At 44.5% G+C, this 17,943-nt stretch overlaps 1 protein-coding gene across 3 annotated transcripts in view; it reads right to left on the bottom strand.

The window, feature by feature from the left end:
- kmt2a (lysine (K)-specific methyltransferase 2A) overlaps positions 1-17,943 on the bottom strand; it is a 49,375-nt gene continuing 31,432 nt past the window's right edge. For all 3 annotated transcript variants that reach the window (XM_086124648.1, XM_086124650.1, XM_086124649.1), the window contains exons 18-34: positions 17,667-17,761; positions 17,446-17,583; positions 16,910-17,068; positions 16,642-16,753; positions 16,472-16,550; positions 15,545-15,705; positions 15,296-15,445; positions 12,434-14,936; positions 9,361-11,991; positions 9,210-9,281; positions 8,902-9,128; positions 7,897-7,971; positions 6,974-7,148; positions 6,747-6,854; positions 6,589-6,669; positions 6,250-6,379; positions 1-4,687 (exon numbers count right to left, since the gene is read on the bottom strand). In XM_086124648.1, the coding sequence (XP_085980774.1) occupies positions 4,412-4,687; positions 6,250-6,379; positions 6,589-6,669; positions 6,747-6,854; positions 6,974-7,148; positions 7,897-7,971; positions 8,902-9,128; positions 9,210-9,281; positions 9,361-11,991; positions 12,434-14,936; positions 15,296-15,445; positions 15,545-15,705; positions 16,472-16,550; positions 16,642-16,753; positions 16,910-17,068; positions 17,446-17,583; positions 17,667-17,761 (7,172 nt within the window). In that variant the 3' untranslated portion in view covers positions 1-4,411. The remainder of the gene's footprint in view (positions 4,688-6,249; positions 6,380-6,588; positions 6,670-6,746; positions 6,855-6,973; positions 7,149-7,896; positions 7,972-8,901; positions 9,129-9,209; positions 9,282-9,360; positions 11,992-12,433; positions 14,937-15,295; positions 15,446-15,544; positions 15,706-16,471; positions 16,551-16,641; positions 16,754-16,909; positions 17,069-17,445; positions 17,584-17,666; positions 17,762-17,943) is intronic.

Here is a 17,943-nt window from a genome sequence, read left to right as displayed (position 1 = left end):
TAAAGGAGACATGTTTATTATTGAAACTATCACTTAAATAAAAAAAGGTGCATAGAAAATAAACATGATTAGAAACTTTTCTTTTTACACATTATGTACAGCTTTGTTTCCTCATTATACATTCAACCGAGTATAGCTTTGTGGTTTATTTTCTTATTGACGGTGGTGGTTTTCCTTCATTTGCTGGGAGAGAACACTGTTAAGAATCCGTTTATTACGATGATAATGATGATGGTGGTGGTGACAGGAGGATTATCGATACGACAAAAATCACATATTGAAGGCATTCATAGATAGAGCCTGTTCATGGTTCCTCCCCCTCCACTCTCTTTCATCCGCTCCCACAGTAACACCACATTCCATCCAACAAGGCTGATGAGTTCAACACCAGAAACAATCATACACAGACACGCGCACACGCAAAAACAAAAAAACACTGACTTGTTCGACCTCTCTAAAAACTCCAAGTAACAACTCCTTTGTGGATGTTGCACAAAATAAATAAATGTTCAGCATTATGACTATTAACCAAAAAAAGTACAAAAGTACAACCAAAGCTTCAGAGGACTTGAAAATCGCCATTTTGGTGGGATATTAAAAAAAAGAAAATCTAACGTAAATTATTACCACATCACGTAAAAGTCCCTGTTTTAACATTCAATTGGGGAAGGGGAGTAAAAAGAAATGACCTCAAGAAATTCACAAGCACATGAATACACTTACAGATCACATAAAACTCCTCCGTTGCGGGAAAAGAAAGAAAGAAAGAAAAAAAAAACTGCGCCGCCCCTTTCTTGGCCGAGGGGCGGTCGCAGGTACAGCAAAAACTGGTACTGGATATCCATTATACGAAAAAAGAAATGATGCACGTTAGTTTCATCTGATAGTACTGTAACACAAAACCATTATAGAGTACATTGAAACATTGCTAGTATAAATTGGCTGTTTTTGCTACTGTAACTAAGTTTGTCTGTCCATTCCATATATTGTATAGATACTAACGTACAAGTCTATGAATGGGTCTGTATAACATTGTTATGTATTTATACTATAATTACAGATGGAGAGAGGGGCGGGGGCCACTGGTGTGACCCCTGCCGCAAAGAGGAAATGAAGTCCAAGGAGCCTTTCACCCAAAGATTGGGATTTGTAGACAAAGCCCTTGAGAATCGGCGGACATTTGCGCCGATGCTCGTGTGTGAAGCCGCGCCCCCTGCAGCCCCGACGTTCCATCGGGTCTGTCGGCGCAGCAACGGAAAAGAACATCCACGCTCGCAAATCGAGGAACGTGGAGGAATTGAGTTTACATTCATTGTAGCAGCACAACCCAGCCAGTCCTCCGCCCCCCCCCCCCCCCCCGTTGGCAAATGGAGGGGGATGGTGGGCTTATTCGTGCACCCTCACCGTCAGGGTAGGAGTTTAGGCCCACAACACTTTGGTGCCCAGTGACAGTCAAGTGCACTTGGTAAGAGCCTCACGGGTCCCCTTCTCCCGCTCGGGGGCTACTGTGCCCCCATCACATGGGATCAAGCGCAGTGTACGGGCGTGAGGGTTTTCAACAAAAGGTGAGGGTAGAAGGGAATGGCGTGGGAGTCACCGCTAACGATGTCAGCATAAACGGCAGGAACAAAAAAAAAGGGTTGTTTTTGTTACGTCCTAACACGGTTGAGCACTGATCACATGACACGGTAGTGCTCTAGGAGTATTGGCGCCCACACTGAAAAGAAGGAAAAAGTCATTTTCAAAGAATAAAGTCTCATATCTATCGCTGGCTTAAGAGCAATGTTGCCTAAGTTGTTTTCGGAAAAAATAAGATGAATGACAATTTTTGCCAAGCTCAAAGTATTTTATTGTTATCGTATTTTTTAATTTATGGTCGCAATATCCACCCATCCATCCGTCCATTTTCTATTCCGCTTATCCTCACGAGGGTCACGGGCTGGTTGGAGTCTCTCCGAGCTGTTTATGGGTAGTAGGCGGGTTACACCCAGAAGTGGTTGCCAGCCAATCGCGGGGCAAACATTGACAAATAACTTTTGTGCTGACAATCACACCTCGGGACAATTTAAAGAGTTCTATTAACGTGCCATGTACAAGAACAAAATTGTATTTTGCCAAGGAAAAAAACAACTTGTATATCTGTGATAACAAGTTGTATATTTTGAAAATGAAAATTTGAATGTTTTGAGGAGAAGACAATGTATTTTTGAGATTTTAAAAACACATTTTGAGAAAATGTATATTTTCAAGATCATTCTGTCAAAACATGATGACTAATCTTACAGCCTCTCAGCTTTATTTTTGAAACCTTTTTTTTTCAGTGACATAATTTTGATAATTCTCTTTACATTATAACTTTTTTCAAGGTATTATAACTTAATTTTCATAAAACGATGGCTGTATTATAACTTTGACTTTATTCTTTTTCTCACTACATTTTTTTTTAAATTGCAAATGTCCGACATTTTACATTTCTCTCGTAAAATTACTCTTATCATGACATTACGACTTTTTAATTTAATAATTTATAACTTTTTTTCCTTCCTTTTCAGTGCAATTCTAATGATGCGTATCTCACTGAGCCAAGATTTTGAAAGTTGCAAACAGGTGCAAAGACATTCGCCAGACATTCCCAAACCATTGTAATGGTTGCAAACAATTTTTCTTGTTGCCATCAACTTTTGAATGTCTTTCTTTGTGACATTTGACAAACACGGTCGAAAAAACAACAACATTCGCTGTGTGTACACACACTTGCAAACCTTGACCGCTCAGTAAGATGTGGGCTTTAGTACTCACTGGCTGTGTAGCGCATCAGAATCAAGGCACCTCCCTGTAAACTGTATGTAATTATATTTTTTTTTTAAAAAAGCGATTTTGACTAACCGTTGTCAGATTTTTGTTGATGTGTACTTATTGATATGACTTTCTGGTCCCTACTTTTCTTCTCTGTGTGTTTGTGATGTGGTGAGGAGACAATAAGGCCGGAGAGAGGAGATATCAGGTAAGAATCAACCATCTAAACTCTCCCAAGTGCATAATAATAGTAGTTCACGAGCCACACTGTCAACTCCAATTAGAACGACGACGACGACGATGACAAGAAAAAGAAATGAGCTTTGACCAAAAGGCCCGGGTGGCAAGCTCCTGGTGGACTGAAGCCAAGTGGACCAAACCGCAGACCAGCGTCAGTCTTTGGAATCAAATAAAACATTCAGACCTACAAAATCATTTTGAGAAAAAAAAAACCCAAACAAAGAAATTTTTACATAGGCTGTGGCGTACAAAACATAGAGAGCGCTTTAGTGTTTGTAAACCTCTATTTCCTACAAAAAAATGGCATTAAAATAAATATGACTTTTTAAAAAAATATAAATACCATCATTAAGTGCTATTCACTAGTGAGTGCTTTTTAAGTCTTTTTCTTTGTAGTTGCCGTAGAAAAATATACATTATTTACATTTTTTTAAAATCCTGACATTAGCCTTTTCTCATCAAAAAAAAAAAGACAGAATAGACAAGACTTAAATCGATAAGAACCACAATGGTTATCACAAGAGGCGGTGCGAAAGTATTAATTCCAGGGCGCCATTTTTTTTTTTGTTTGGTTCTCTTTGCTGCTGTCATTTGGAACAATGAGTCCAAACGGAATCCTTAAAAACAAAAGACGAGCGAACAACGATGGCGCACGTTCTTGAGAATCCACTGCTTTCTATGGATCGCATCAACAAGGTAAGACCCCCCGCCCTTAAAAAAAATAATAATAATAAAAAAAGAGATAAATAAGTCTACTAAAGCATGTCAGTAGAGTCTTGGGGCCCGAGGCAGTCAGTCCACCAGAATCTCAAGCTGCCTTTCTTCCGTCTTTCTCTCGCGCTCTCTCTCAAGATGCTCCAGCCAGTCAATAACATAACGCTCCCGTGGCCAAATCAAGTGCACGGGTGTGATCAATAACCTTTTTCCCCCCGCTCATTTGTGTCGCTCTCTGGTCAGCAGGTTTGTACCCTTAGCAAGGTCAAGTCACCATGGCTCTGAAGGCAAAAGGGCACATTCACACAGGCCAAATGTGCAGAGGAACAGCTGATCACACCAGAGAAAATAATCTAATTCAAACGGATTTCTTGTTCCTTCGACAAATTGCACTTTGGTGTAAAACGGAACCTTTGATTTTTTCTTCTTCTTTGAAACGTCTCGTTAATCTTTAAACTGATCAAGGATGGCCAATGTAAAAGGATTTCTTTATCTGCGTTTATCCAAATTTAATAAAACGGAAGTGCCAGTCAGCTAAAGTTGAAGCTTGGCGAGCCATATGACGCGAAAGGAGGCACAATTTCTATTTTATGGCCCTTCCTCCTCTGCATATTCAGTCCAAACGAGAGCGGACTTGGGTTCAAAAGTCGGCACAAACTTGTCAGTTGAGGAACTTGCGGCACTTCTTGGCGCCGCAGTTGCATGGCAGCTTGTTGCTGGCGTCCTCCACGGGGAACTTGTAGTCATATGTGAGCTCCTCGCCGCGGTGTATGCGGCGGGCGGCCAGGATGACGATATGCTTCAGGCCGTCCGCCGTGACGACCCGCGAGTAGCAGTTGGGCTCGCACGAGTGGTTGATGAAGCGTGCGGCGTTGCCGTGCATGGTGGCGTCCACCACCTCGTAGTCATCGATGCGGAACATGTAACAGCCGATCCCCTTTAAAGAGAGCCAGATTGAAGTTCAGCGACCGACGAGCTACAGCGGTGGCGTCAGCGCTTGTTTGCCCGTGTGTGATATCGCACGCTGGTATGCTAGTTACCACAGCAATTGATGTAACAAGACTGTGTACAGCTAACTTTTTTTTTTTTACTAACTTCATTCATAAAACTCTACTGATTACGTTTTAACATGAAATACTTTTTAAAGGTCAATTTAACAATTTTAATGACAATTAAATGCTTGTTTACTGAAGGAATTATCGTATGTTTTAGTTAGCATACATTCTCAGCAATCACAATTCTTTGTGTGCGTGATGCCTGACAGAATTATGGTCATTTTAGCCCAGATCGCTTTTCTTTTGGTTCTGAGTATGTGAAATGTGACAGTACAAAAACCATACAAATCCTTTTTTTTTTTTTGCAATCTCATCGAGCTGTTTTTTTAGCCCAGTGGTACCTTGATTTATGAGATTAATTCGTTCTGTGATGTTGTGTAACTCAAAATAATCTTTACCTATTTAAATTCAACAAAAATGAAATGAATCCATTCCAGTCCGCCCAAAAAGCATCTGAAAAATGTATAACTAATTTGTGCATCATGATTTCCTACTTTAATCGAGTTGATTTAGCGCTGCTCTTTCTGTTGTACACGCATTAGCCACTAAGGGGCAGTATAATACAATCATACATCACTGCAATATCGATGGTAGTATCCTCTCTTGGCAGTCTCACATAATGTGTTAGCGCAGCATAGCAAAGGATAGCATATTTTTACTAGGCAAAGTTATGCGATTTGCTTAAATATACATGCAAGTGTCTTTGTTAGGTTAATATTAACAATAAACCTCAAGTGGGAACGGCAAGAAACAGCCTCAAGCAAACACACCTTGACCTTTGTTTTGGAGATCTGTTTAGCTGCCCAAGGGCAAAGGGCACACTTCGGTAGAGTGCAGTAAACATCATTGAAAAAAAAAAAAACACTTGTGAGTCAATTTCTGCTTGCAAAATAAAGCCAGATTTTTTTTTTTTTTTTAATGACCAAGCGATAGCCCATAGCGCAAAAAAAAAAAAAATCATCAATTGGTGAACCCAAAAGGCAAGGTATCACTGTACATACGTACTGTATACACACAACCAGTGAAAGGTTTGGACACACTCTGTCATGTTACTGAATGAGAAAACTCTATCCAAAGTTTTTACAGGTGAAAACAATATTGTGTATTTTTACCGACTGATGGACTAACTTTAGGCCTGGGGTGCCCAAGTCTGGTCCTCGAGCATGTTTTATATGTCTCACTCCTCCAACACACCTGATTCAAATGATCAGCTCATCACCAAGCTTCGCAAAAGCCTGATAACTAACCAGATCATTTGAATTAGCTGTGTTGGAGGAGGGAGACATCGAAAACAGGCTGGATAGGGGTTCTCGAGGACCGGACTTGGGTGCCTCTGCTTTAGGGTGCTAACTCGAAAGGGAAGACTGTCAAAGTGGCCCTTGGAAGAATGGTCTGCATAAAGTGATTCTGCCACCTTAGCTCCACACGTGCTTCTCGTACTCACCTTCCCGTCGTAGTATTTCTCCCGCTTGTCCGTGAGCACGGAGCGGATCACGTTTCCAGAATATTCAATGACCATCTCGCCTGCATCGATGGCTTTCTTGCAGAACAGACCTCGGCCATGAATGGGGGAGCTTTAAAATGATAACAGATCACATTACAGGCCCAGTATAAAGACTTGTGTATGGTTTTGCTCTACTTTTTTGACACCCTCATACATCAAGCTCAAAACAACAGAACTCCCCCCCCCCTTTTTTTTGCCCGTCCTGTACTCACTAACTAAAAGACTCGCAGCATGCAGAATACAATAGCATCCAAAATCTAATTATTTATAACTGATTACCGAAACACTCCGATCGTTTCCTTGGAGGTGGCTTTGAGGTGTTTGAATCTTACAGAAAGTGGCAGTTCCATCGATGCACGCCTGCAGTCAGAGCAAGGAGAGAATAATTGAACAAATATAATCATTTCTCTCAAAATTTTGCATGCTGTCTAACTGACCTGGCAGTCCTGGGCTGTCCGTCCTCCTCATCATCCCGCTGTGGCCTGTACTCAGGAGGCTGGCGGTGTTTTGAGGCCAAGAAATTGAACATGTCAAAAACGGACCTCCTGCGGGGCAGATAAGATGGAACAAATGGCACCATTTATACAGGCTGTTGGTTTATAGCAATTCCTGTGACATGCAAGTACTTATTGTTGTATATTAAATGTGTGGGTCACGTCCAAACCTGTGGTGGACCTCCGCGCGCGCTGAGCCATGGGGGTTGATGTGGAGCGCTTCGGTTTCCTTGGGTTTGTGGAAACGGAAGCGGTAACTCCGACAGTGTCTGGAGCCGTACAGCTGCTCTAACAAGAACACCACAGCTTCATGAACCACTCCCAGCATCCCGAGTCCATTAACCCCTGTGGAAAGTGAAAAGGAAAAAATCTCTACTTCAGCTGAATGAATTCATATATTTGGAAATGGGACATTTTTTAAAATGTATAAAGCACAGTAAATATATACCTAATATCAGCTGCATTTTAACACCCCCCCCCCGATATATTTCAAATCAGAAAAGTCACAATAAATAGGATCCGTCCAAAAAAATCTTTAGAGATTTTCCTGTGGCGTGGTTGTGTTAAGACATCCGTAATTGTTAAACCTCTTCAATATTTACAATCACTTTATTATTATGTGTGTGTGGTCAACAATGAATTCAACTGAGCCACAGAATCCATGATGATCATGTGAAATGGAACGGAAGCGACCCGAAGCTCGAACTGTTGCCAGACACAACTTGAGGAGGAACTGGATAAACTGTTGAGTGTTTGGAAGTCACCGCAATAGAAACAGCAAGGAAAAGCCAACAGTTAGCCTAGCTTCTTCTACAACTACTACTTTCTTCATTTTATCTTCCTGACGTACCGCACCATGCTGCCTCTCACATGACAAGGAGATCCCAGATCGTGCGTGTGTCAGTGTGTGGTGTACTGAGTTGGTCATTGTGAGTAAACCACACACTATCAAAGCAGTAAGAACACGCATACTGATTGGTTTTTTTTCTTTTCTCGTATTTTAAAAGTTGGTTAAGATTTCGAAAACTGGTAAGCCGTTCAGAAAATGGATGCTCTGCATGTACCCCACTTGAGAACAAAATTGCCAATTTACCTTCAAATGACACCTTTTGCAGTTTGGCATTCGAGCGAGCTTCCTGCACTTTATCAGTCAAGGACTTCCAGGCATCTGTGAACCAGACAATGAGGACATGATGTTGAAGTGTGTACAGTGAAACCCTGTTAACTCATTCAGTACCAGCCAATTCTAGCCCAAGTCTGAAAAGACGTTTAAAAACGTCTTTGGGAGTGAATAAGTTAATCGAGGGGCGGCGGGGTATGGTGGGGGGGTATAGCTTTCAAGATCCAGACCTCCATGTAATTGGTAAAAATCTGTGCTGGAGGAAAACCATACAAAACATTTTTTCATCTGGATTTATCACACGCATGTAAACATATTAAACACACACACAAATCCGTAAGCATATTAAACATACATATTAAAGTGTCTGTGTACATGACTGTGTCTTTAAGAAGCAGAGCTTGGGGCCTCGTGGGGTGGAGTGTGACGTCTGTGTGTGCAAATATCTGGGGGGTGTGCTGTGGTCGACAGCAACTCCTGCGTGAGTGTCTTCACTGTCTTTAAATGTTTGACCGTGCATCTGCGGCTCGCCTCTTCCACATGCATGCATTACACTAAGTATCCCCATTCAAAAAGATTTTTAAAAAATTGCAATCTAGCAGGCTTAATGGAATGACTATATTGTAGGGGTGAAACGGCGGCACGGTGATCGACTGCTTAGCACGTACGCCTCACAGTGCAGAGGTGCAGGGTTCGATTCCGGCTCCAACCTTCTGTGTGGAGTTTGTGCCACCAGAACAGAAACATTTTCAATGGCTGCAGCCCTACTAAACAGTACTGAACAATATATTTTGAGGGTATGCAGGCCTTGTACAAGATTTCAGCAGAAACTGGGCAATTTGATGAGTGTTAGAAACATAGAAAAATAAAACACATTTTTAGATCTCTGATGTTAAGATCTACTTCTATAAAAGTGTAAAAAGCATTTCAAATCTATTGTAATAGTCAGAAAATCTGATCTTAGACTTGTTCATTCACCTTCAATACTTTCACAGCGTATGTGGAAACCATCTTCACTGTGAATCTCAAAGATGATGCCCTTCTTGGGTTTGCTGTCCAAAGCCGTGTCTTTGCTGCTGCCATCTTGGTTGGGTGGTAAAGCAACTGCGAGACAACCTGGTCTTGTGACAGTCGAACCCGTGTCTTTCACCGCAACCTTTCCAGGGAAACCACGATCTTCTGAACTCTTATTTTTGCCAAGGACACTGTAAATGAGTGAAGTGAGCATTGACACAGCTCAATAGAAACAGTATAAAGAGAGGTAAGGAAGCGGAGTGTCTTTATACCTCTTGCTTGTTGCCTTATTTGGCCGCTCGTCCGTGTCCATGGGCACAGGATAGCTCTCTTCTTGAGAGGTGCTTTTAAAGACAAGTGGACAATTGGCATTTTAAATTCAATTGGAGATTCTGGAAGGTGCCAGTTGCCGAATGAACTCACCTTGATTTTGAGGGGTTTTGTCCTACAGGGTTATTGGGAGGTTCCTCCTTCTGGGAGACCCTGACCTTTTTACCATTGCTCAGGTCTGTGCTCTTCCTGCTCCTTTTGGCTTTGGGTTTGCCCTTCTCTGCCCTCGAAATTGTAATTGTGGCGGATGCCACACCAGTTGAGTTTTGCAGGCTTTGATCTGAGGTTCGGCCTATGGGGGTGGTTCTGTTGCTCTGGGAGTTCAGGGAACTCTGTGTCTGAGTAAACACTCCGACGACCCGGCCTTTTGTGGGGCTCAAAGGGGTGGCTGGCGCAATTGTAACCGTGGTGCTCGAACCGGACTCCGCAGTCGGAGCTCTGGCAAAAGCCTGATGCAAGTGCACAGTGGTGCCTTCTGTATCTCCTTGCTGATTGACGGCCACACTGAAAGACTGCTGCGAAGGCAGGACACAGATACTGTTGGCTATGGATGTCACAGGGGAGCCGAGTTGGGATACCAGAGGAGTTCCCCCCGTCGACTGAAGGAGCATTGGCTGATCGGACAGGCTCAACCCGTGTGGGCTGGCCTTGAACAGCAGGTTGCTAATGGGCCTTGTGATTTCCGTTGAGCTGAGCACGGGCGTCGAGAGGGACATTGACCCAGATGTCAGAAGGCCGGCAGCACCCCTAGAGGGCACAGGAACAACATTTAAAACTGACTGACTGGGGTTGAGTCCAGAAGGTAAGATGTGAGTGGAGGAATCCAGCACACCAGCTTGGGCAGGGCCAGGAATCCTCGGCTGAATGAGTGTGGTGGGCTCCAAGTACATGACATTACCGGATTTTGGTTTTTTGATAATATTGGGAACCTTGCGCTGAGAGCTGGCTAGAGTGCTTAACTCAACTACGCCACCAGGCTGGCCGGGGATGCTAGCAGTGATTTGAGGGGACGACAGGTTGATGAGGGTCATGTTCGTAGGGCCAACATCAGGGGCCAGAGTGGGCTGACTCTGTGAGCGAGCCAATTTCTTGCTTTTTTTCGGCAGAAGACGAGAGATAGGCCTCTTCTTGCCGTGGGCGGAGGAGAGCACAGTCGGGATGGCGGTGAGAGAAGACGCGCTGGAAACGATGGCAACACTGGGTCCCAACTCGCGTGGTCCGCCCGCCTCGGAGACCAGAATCTGAGGCTGCTCGTGAGCTTGAGAGGACAACCCAATGAAAAGCCCTGAAGTGGTGCTTGGAATTCCTGTCTGGAAGCCAGCCTGTGTCGCCCCTCTGAACGTGTGAATCTGAGGGGAGTGAGACATCGTACCTAAAACTTTGCCACCAGCAGGAAATATCGGCTGAGATGTGGATAGCCCGGTATTCAAGCCTGTGGCGAGTGTCATGGAGCTCAGCACTGCTTGAGAGCTAGTGTCCATCACTCCTGTGGCTGTTATCTTTTGGGTGACTCCATTTGGGACGGTCTGGAGGACGTAAAGTGGCTGAAACTGCTGGTTCACAACAATGAGTTTATCAGGGCTCGGTTTGATGACAGCTGGAGTGGAAACCTGAACTTGGGATGGTCCCGGACCAGGCACAGGGCTTGGGCTTCCTGCGGCTGTGGCTGAGGTAGGGAGGAACTTCTGACCCTGAAGAGGAAGTGATGGGGAACTTGGCAAACCGGGAGTGGCAGAATTCCTCGATACATCCTGGTTAACTGGCGTTTCCAACACTTGACCAATCGCAGGACTAGGGATAAACTGCTCAGGGGTCATGTGACCTTCAGCGACTTGCGTATCCCTGTTTCCCAAAGGTGCAACATCATGTTGATTCTCCGAGGGTGACACTCCTGGTCCTGCTCTTTTCTTGCCCCCACTCTTCTCGCCACCCATTGCATCTGGGTCGGACGTCAAGCCCAACATGTTGTGCTCTGAGGTATCTGAGATGAGGTTGCTAGCAGTATGGTTCTGACTGGAGTTCACAGTAGGACTGCGTGTGGTTAGTACAGAAAGATCGGAGGGCAGCTCAAGTGGAAGATAAGGCTCCTCAACAGATATGGAGCTGTTCACACTACTTTCCCCAACCCCTCCAGTCTCAGCACTGGGCAGTGGCTCGGCGAAGTCATCAAACAGAATATCTTTCCGCCGGTTGACGTCCACCCCGACATAGCCCTCATCTAGAAGCAGCTCGGAGGAGGAAGTCTCTGGCTGCTGACCCAGAGCCTGCATTGACATGGAAGGTATGTTCAGAACAAACTCCATAATGTCTGACGGCAAAATGTTACCGCAGTCGTCACTGTTGTTGTTGTCAGAGTCAGATTTATGAAGGTCTGTGTTGATGGAGAGCTGAGCATCGAGAGGATCCTGGCCCTGACTTTGTGACTGCGACTTGACCACGCCGCCTAAAGAGAGGCTGTTCTCTTTGTGTCCTTTTCGGCCTTCTCGAGTGTTTACGCTCAACGTTCCACTTCCTCCACCGCTGGTGTGTGCACCCTTGGCAGACTCGTGAGAGTCCAGTTTCCCCTGGTGCCTGTCTCTGCCCCTTCTTCTTGGAGTGCTCTTTTGCAGCTTGGAAGCTGAGGTGGCCGTCGTAGTGGTGGTGCTCGTGGTGCAGATGCTCGTGTCGCTTTCTGAGCCGTCATCAATGCCGTCAAGCTGACCAATGTGCTGCTTACCCAAAGTCCTGTGAAACACGGCATACAAAAGTCAGACTGATCGTAGTGTGAGACGACGCTGTCATACGCGTTATTCATCGGACCGCTTGTCACAAAGGGTATTATGCTAAAACATGTTTCCACAAAGATTGTGGAATAGTCAGAGCACTGCATTGATATTTTACATTGAAATCAGCATAAGTGACAGGCAAATTGCTGATTTAACAACCTGGTTTGAAATTAGACCGCATTTGTTTATCGTCTGCTCTGAGGATAATGCTCAAGTAAAGGTGACAGGCTCTTATCTTGAGTGAATTGTTTGAAACTTGAGTGTGAAGTGTCATGTTGAATATTCATTGGTCATTACGTTTGGCATTGATGGTGAATGGAGGAGCATTCGGGTCAATTTAGTGGAGAGTGTCAGAAATTTAAGATGACAATGATTTGTACAAAATATTAAGATGAACTTACAGTGCATTGAGCATATTGTCCTCAGTTTTTTCTTGCGCCCTCTGCTGCTGCTGTTCTTCATCTTTTAGAAAGCGTTGGAGCTGGGAGCCACGACCCAAACACTGATCGAGTCCCTCTATTGAAGGCAGGCCGTCACCCGGGTTGATTATTGTCCGCGTGAAGTTGTAGTAATAAGGATCCTTGACTCTCTGGTTCATTCCACTGTCCTCTTCATCTCCACTGTCCCCTGATGAAGAGGAGGTGCTGATATCATCTGCTCCGTCCACCTGCCCCTCGGCTGATTTCTTGCGGCCAGTCCTCCTTTTGAACATGGACCCAGATCCATCCCCACTCCCGTAAAACGGAAGGTCCTCTTCCCCGTAAGAGCGAACCCCATAAAAGGGGGTGAGTCCAAAGAACATGTTAGCGCGAGCACGGGCACTACGACGAGGGTAACGCCGCTTGGCCGAACCTGAACCGTCGCTGTCATCTTCATGATGTGTATCGTCCATACCTCTGTCATGATCATCATCAGGGCCTTCCACTTCATCTTGCATTTTTTGAGTGAGGAGGCTGTGGTGGTCTCGGAGCTCAGTGCATGGGCGGTCTTTGTGCGAGTCCTCCTCCTCTGTTTGGGTCTGGGCGTCAGATTCTGAGCTGTCAGTGCTGCTGGCGGAAGGTGAGGAGAAGAGAGTAGGGCGGGCACAGTGACGGATTCCCTGGCCAGCAGGGGAAACAGAAGAGGTAGTGGTCGTGGGACAGGAGGAGTCGACGTTGCTTGTGCCGTTGGGGTTGGTCTTAATGTCGGGCTTCAGCGGAATTAAAACCGTTTTTTTTACGGGTTTCTTCTCTCTCGAAGACAAAACTAACTGTTTCATTGTTGGTTTGATGTGGCACTGAAAGGACGTTTTCATCCCTTGCATATTGGCCACACTGCAGCTGAAATTTGCTTTGCCCTTGGAAGAAGACCTTTCGCTTCCTGGGTTCTGCGGGTTCTCCCCCTGAAGTTTGCCATGGGATTTCGTGCTGCTTCCGAGCAGCTGAACTTTACTCTTCTTGTTGTTGTGAGAGGTGTGATTCATAACATGCGTGTCGGAGCTGCCAGCGGCTTTAGTATTATTGTTTAAGAGAGAGGATTTGCTGTCGTTTCTGCTGTTTTGGAGATGCTTCTCTCGGTCTCGGTCTTTGGACAAGTCTCGCTTGCCTGCCACTTTGACTTTGGAGTGTTTTTCTTTGGCGGCTGAGGCTGCAGCCGGGGCTGCCGTGTGTATGGAGCTCCGTTTGACGAGGTCGTCATCTCCTGGTGTCCTTGATGTCCAAACTGGTTTCATGGCCACTCCAGCAGCTGGACCTGACGAATAATCATTAGATTTTCGTGCAAGAGTTGGAGAGCTTGATTTTCCAACAACTGTGTCATTAAAGAAGGAAGATGGCGTTAAGCTTCCAGCGCTAGCGCTGCTGCCTTTCTCTGAGTTGGTCTTGTCCTTGGACTGAATGATGTGAGAAGCGGACTTGTGAAGAGCCAAAGAAATATTTTGGTCTTTGCTTCTATGTTTCCCGTGTTTGTGAGCCTGCTTTGTGCTGCCCCCTCTCTGCTGATGGCTGGAGAGTACAGCAGTGCCCACAGGAGGAGAAGACTGGCCCGAGCTGCCAGGTGCCAGCCTGGGGTTCTTACTTTCACCTCCACCATGTTTAGAATGATTGCCGGGGTCACTCTCTTTCCCTGAGTCTTTGTTTCTCTCTGTGCTTCTATAACTGGAGTCCCTTGAGTGAGGTCGACCCTTTTCAGAGTCTCTGCTGGATGGTCTGTCTTTTCCTGCTTCTCTGCTAAATTGTCGATGCTTTTCAGAGTCCCTTGGCGCTGAATCCCTGTTGATGGCTCTTGCTTTTTCAATATCCTTTGAGCTAGAATCTCTTAAGGATGATTTGCTTTTCTCAACATCTCTGTTGTTTGGCTCTGGATTGACCTGTTTGGCTTTGTCGGACTCTCTGTTTACTTTTCGCCTCTTCTCCGAATCTCTCAATGTGTCTTTATCGACAGTTCCTGCCCTGTCCAATTCTTTCAGAGCCGGTTTCCGCTTTTCTTGCTCTTTGGTTACTAATTCACCAGTGTCAGGATCCTTTTGCCTGAGGTCGCTTAATCTGTTCCTTTCAGGATCCTTGGTGGCTTGACCTTGACTCAAACCCCTAATTTTGTCTGTATTTCTCACTCCCTGATGTGTGGAAGATTGCGGTCGATTCCTGCCTGGCATGAAGAGTCTTGCCGTTTCCTTGTCCCTCTGGATTGAGTCCTTGCTGAGGCGTTTACCCTTTTCGGGGTCTCTGGCGGGTGATGAGATAAGTGGAGGTGGTGAAGTAAAAGGCCGTGGCAAAATGTGAGTTGGTGATTTCACCCCTCTTTCTTTATGCATTTGGTGCGGAGGAGGGGGAAGAGAAGGAGCGCTGTGACGTCGTGACTCAATATTACATGCGACAGGGTCCAGTGGTGACTCAGTGACTTGACTCTGGGGTTGAGCGACAACTCCTACCAGAAGAAATAACAACAGAAGATGCGATGACTACTTGATTGGCAATGCTCAAATAAGCTCCTGTGCACAATATTAATAAAACTGTATGTCAGTGTATTTCATTGATCCTACATTGGTAAAACCGGATAAAAAGGAGCAGGAGCTCATAATGACTCACTTCTACACACCTCTACAACAAAACAATTTAACATGCAGTTTACATTTGAGAGCTGCTGATGTCTGAATATTTGCTGACAGTTTAAATTAAAACTGAGAATTATCTATTTTAGTACAGACTCATATTAGTTTGCACTGGTTAAATAATGGACTTCCCAGTGAATGTAAAGTTAACACGAACGTATATTTTTTTTTTTACCTGGAGAAGGCAATGGACTTGGGCCCTGCGAATTCTGGGTGACAGGTGGGTAGCTTGGTTGTCGGTTTCTGGTGTAGACTCTGAGCTTCGGGGTCTTTGCAGGGGACAGAGTTTCTACGCGTCTCGGGGACTCGAATGGATCAGGAAACTCTTAAGGAGGAAAAAAGGTGACATCAACAACACAGTGGTTAATTGTGCTTCCAAAACTGGTCAACTTAAAGCTTGTGGTGTCCAGAGTGAGCAAGATACCTTGTACGGGACGAGGGCTATGTGCTATCGTGAGGTTTTCCTCAGGAGGCACCGTGCTTTTAAATTCAGAGACTCCCACAGGGGGTTGACAAACCAGGATCCTACAGGTGTACACGCAGCGCTTTCGTGCATCCAAAGTGCTCCAGTATACCCTAGAACATCTGGAAGAAGGCAGATGATGTCACTGAACCTTTCTTAAGACGCTATAAACTCCATTGCTGTTCAGTTCATTCTATTTTGAAAACCACCATGGTTATGAGCTCAAAGTATACTCTTCCCTAGCTTGCTATTCAACGTGATTTTTATCTATTTCCTGAACAGCATCCAAGTCACTGAACTTGTGGAAAACTATGGAAAAAGGGTAAAGAGTCTCCTTCAGTTATTCATTTTGATGTAGTGTCGAACAAAAAAATCATTTCCTTAATTTTTTCGAGGGGAGATAACTCTATATTCAAGTGGGACTACTTCCACTATATGATCCCCGTGCCCCTATTCACTATTGTTGTTATTGCTGCATTTGCAGCGATAACTTCTTCCAGATCTTCTGGTTAGGGGTTATAGCACCACTTGTTTCTTTTGCACGTGCTTCACGTGATGAAAATGCATGTGTGCAGTATATAGAGATTCTTCTATTGTCCTGGAGTAGGGGTAAATTTGTTTTTGACCCTTTAAAGGGCATCCAACCACATTAGGCAATGGACTTCCCCACGCCTCACTAGAAGGCCGTAGAATAGCAATTAATCAGCAATCAGTATAACAAGGCAAGGTTATCAAAGAAAAGGGTCAAATGTGAATCGATTTAAAAAGCACATCAATTAATTTGTTTTAAAAATGTAATCGCGATTTAACAATTCCTTTTCTGAGTGAAGACATATTTTGAAATGTAGAATTAACTAAACAAAACAAACAAACAAAAAACACACTTACTGGTATCCGATGGGAAAGAGTTTGCGTTCACAGTCTGAAAGTTCAGTCAGTATGCCCAAACAGTCAATGGTCATCGAGCCTAAAGGAATGGTGTAAAGTTGCAATCAGACATGAAACAAAGATGCACTAACAGGCTTTGATCAAGATTCACTGGCACTGCTCCACACTACCTATCATCATATGGACATTTTCAGGCTCCAGTCCTGCCAACCATTTCCTCTTTACACTGATTCCGTCCAGATCAACGAGCACCCTGCGGGTCACCTCAAAGCCAGACACCACCTGGGAGTAAGGAACAATTTAAAAATAACATTGCGGTGCTTTGCTGCAAGAATGAGTCAGAATTTCTCGTTGAAATCTTTCAATGTGCAGGATGTGCTTTTGTATGATGTTGTACGGAATTATCTGAGGTATAATGAGTCATTGTGAGTTTCTTACTTCTCCCTTAATTAGGTCCTTGTGTTTGGAACAATACACTTTCTTGTCTTCCAGAAAGACGCAATTGCCCTGGCGGGCACACATAAAGTGGTAGTTACTGGTGCAGGAGGTGAAGCAGCAACCGACTGTGGCTCCTGGCTTTTGACACACCTCACAGCACTGTGAAGATGAACATGAGGGCAAATTAACACTAAAGGCTTTGAGAGTGATGCCATAATGATACACGACTGGGCCACTTAACAAGATGAACCTGCATTATTTAATGAGAACCAACACTAGAGCTGGATCAGAAAATTCTCCATTTAGCAGATCTAACTTTCATTCCGGGCGTGTTACCTCAATAATTTCATTCATCCAATTTTCACCTGATCTCCTTCAATAATCTTTGTTTGAACAGTTGTCTGAATTTGGAACTGTGGCTCTCATTTTTTTCTTTTATACAAAGTACCACCGAAGGAAAAAAATACTGAACACTTGAAATACCACCATCATGACCAATATTAAAATACATTAGCTTAGTACACCTTGTGACTTACCAGCTGCTTTCCCCTGAGAAGAGCTATGTGTACGTTTTTCAGGAAGCCGTCATCGTCCTCAAACACCTCCGCTGACCACAGTGCACAATTCACATGTGTCCACTCATTCTGTCCAATGTACAGCAACCTGCCACCCTCCTGGAATACACAGATGCGTTGACATACACCACACTCATCATGATGTATGTTCCGAATGTGGATGAAAGAGACATGCTACTCACGTTTGTGTTCTCATCTCCGTATTTTAGACACAGTGCACATTGCCTGTTATCACTAAGACCTGGTGGAAGAGGAAATTCTGGGCTGTCTTCAAAATCTGGGGGGAGAACAAGTGGCATTAAGGTCACAACAATTGAAGAGGTATCGCAACAAGGGTTTTTCCCAGCTTTCACGACTGTGGCATAAACAATTGTTTTTCCCCAACTGTCACACCGGTAGTTTAAACAAAGTCCTGATCCTCGAGGACCCACTTTCTCCTTAATTCTTAGTTTACTTTTA

This window comes from Hippocampus guttulatus, chromosome 12 (genome assembly GCF_054856545.1).
Source record: "Hippocampus guttulatus isolate MCC_2025c chromosome 12, RoL_Hgut_1.0, whole genome shotgun sequence".
In the NCBI taxonomy this organism is placed as follows: domain Eukaryota; kingdom Metazoa; phylum Chordata; class Actinopteri; order Syngnathiformes; family Syngnathidae; genus Hippocampus; species Hippocampus guttulatus.
The sequence above is the reverse complement of the archived record's forward strand: the minus strand, read 5'-3'. Positions and strand labels throughout refer to the sequence as shown.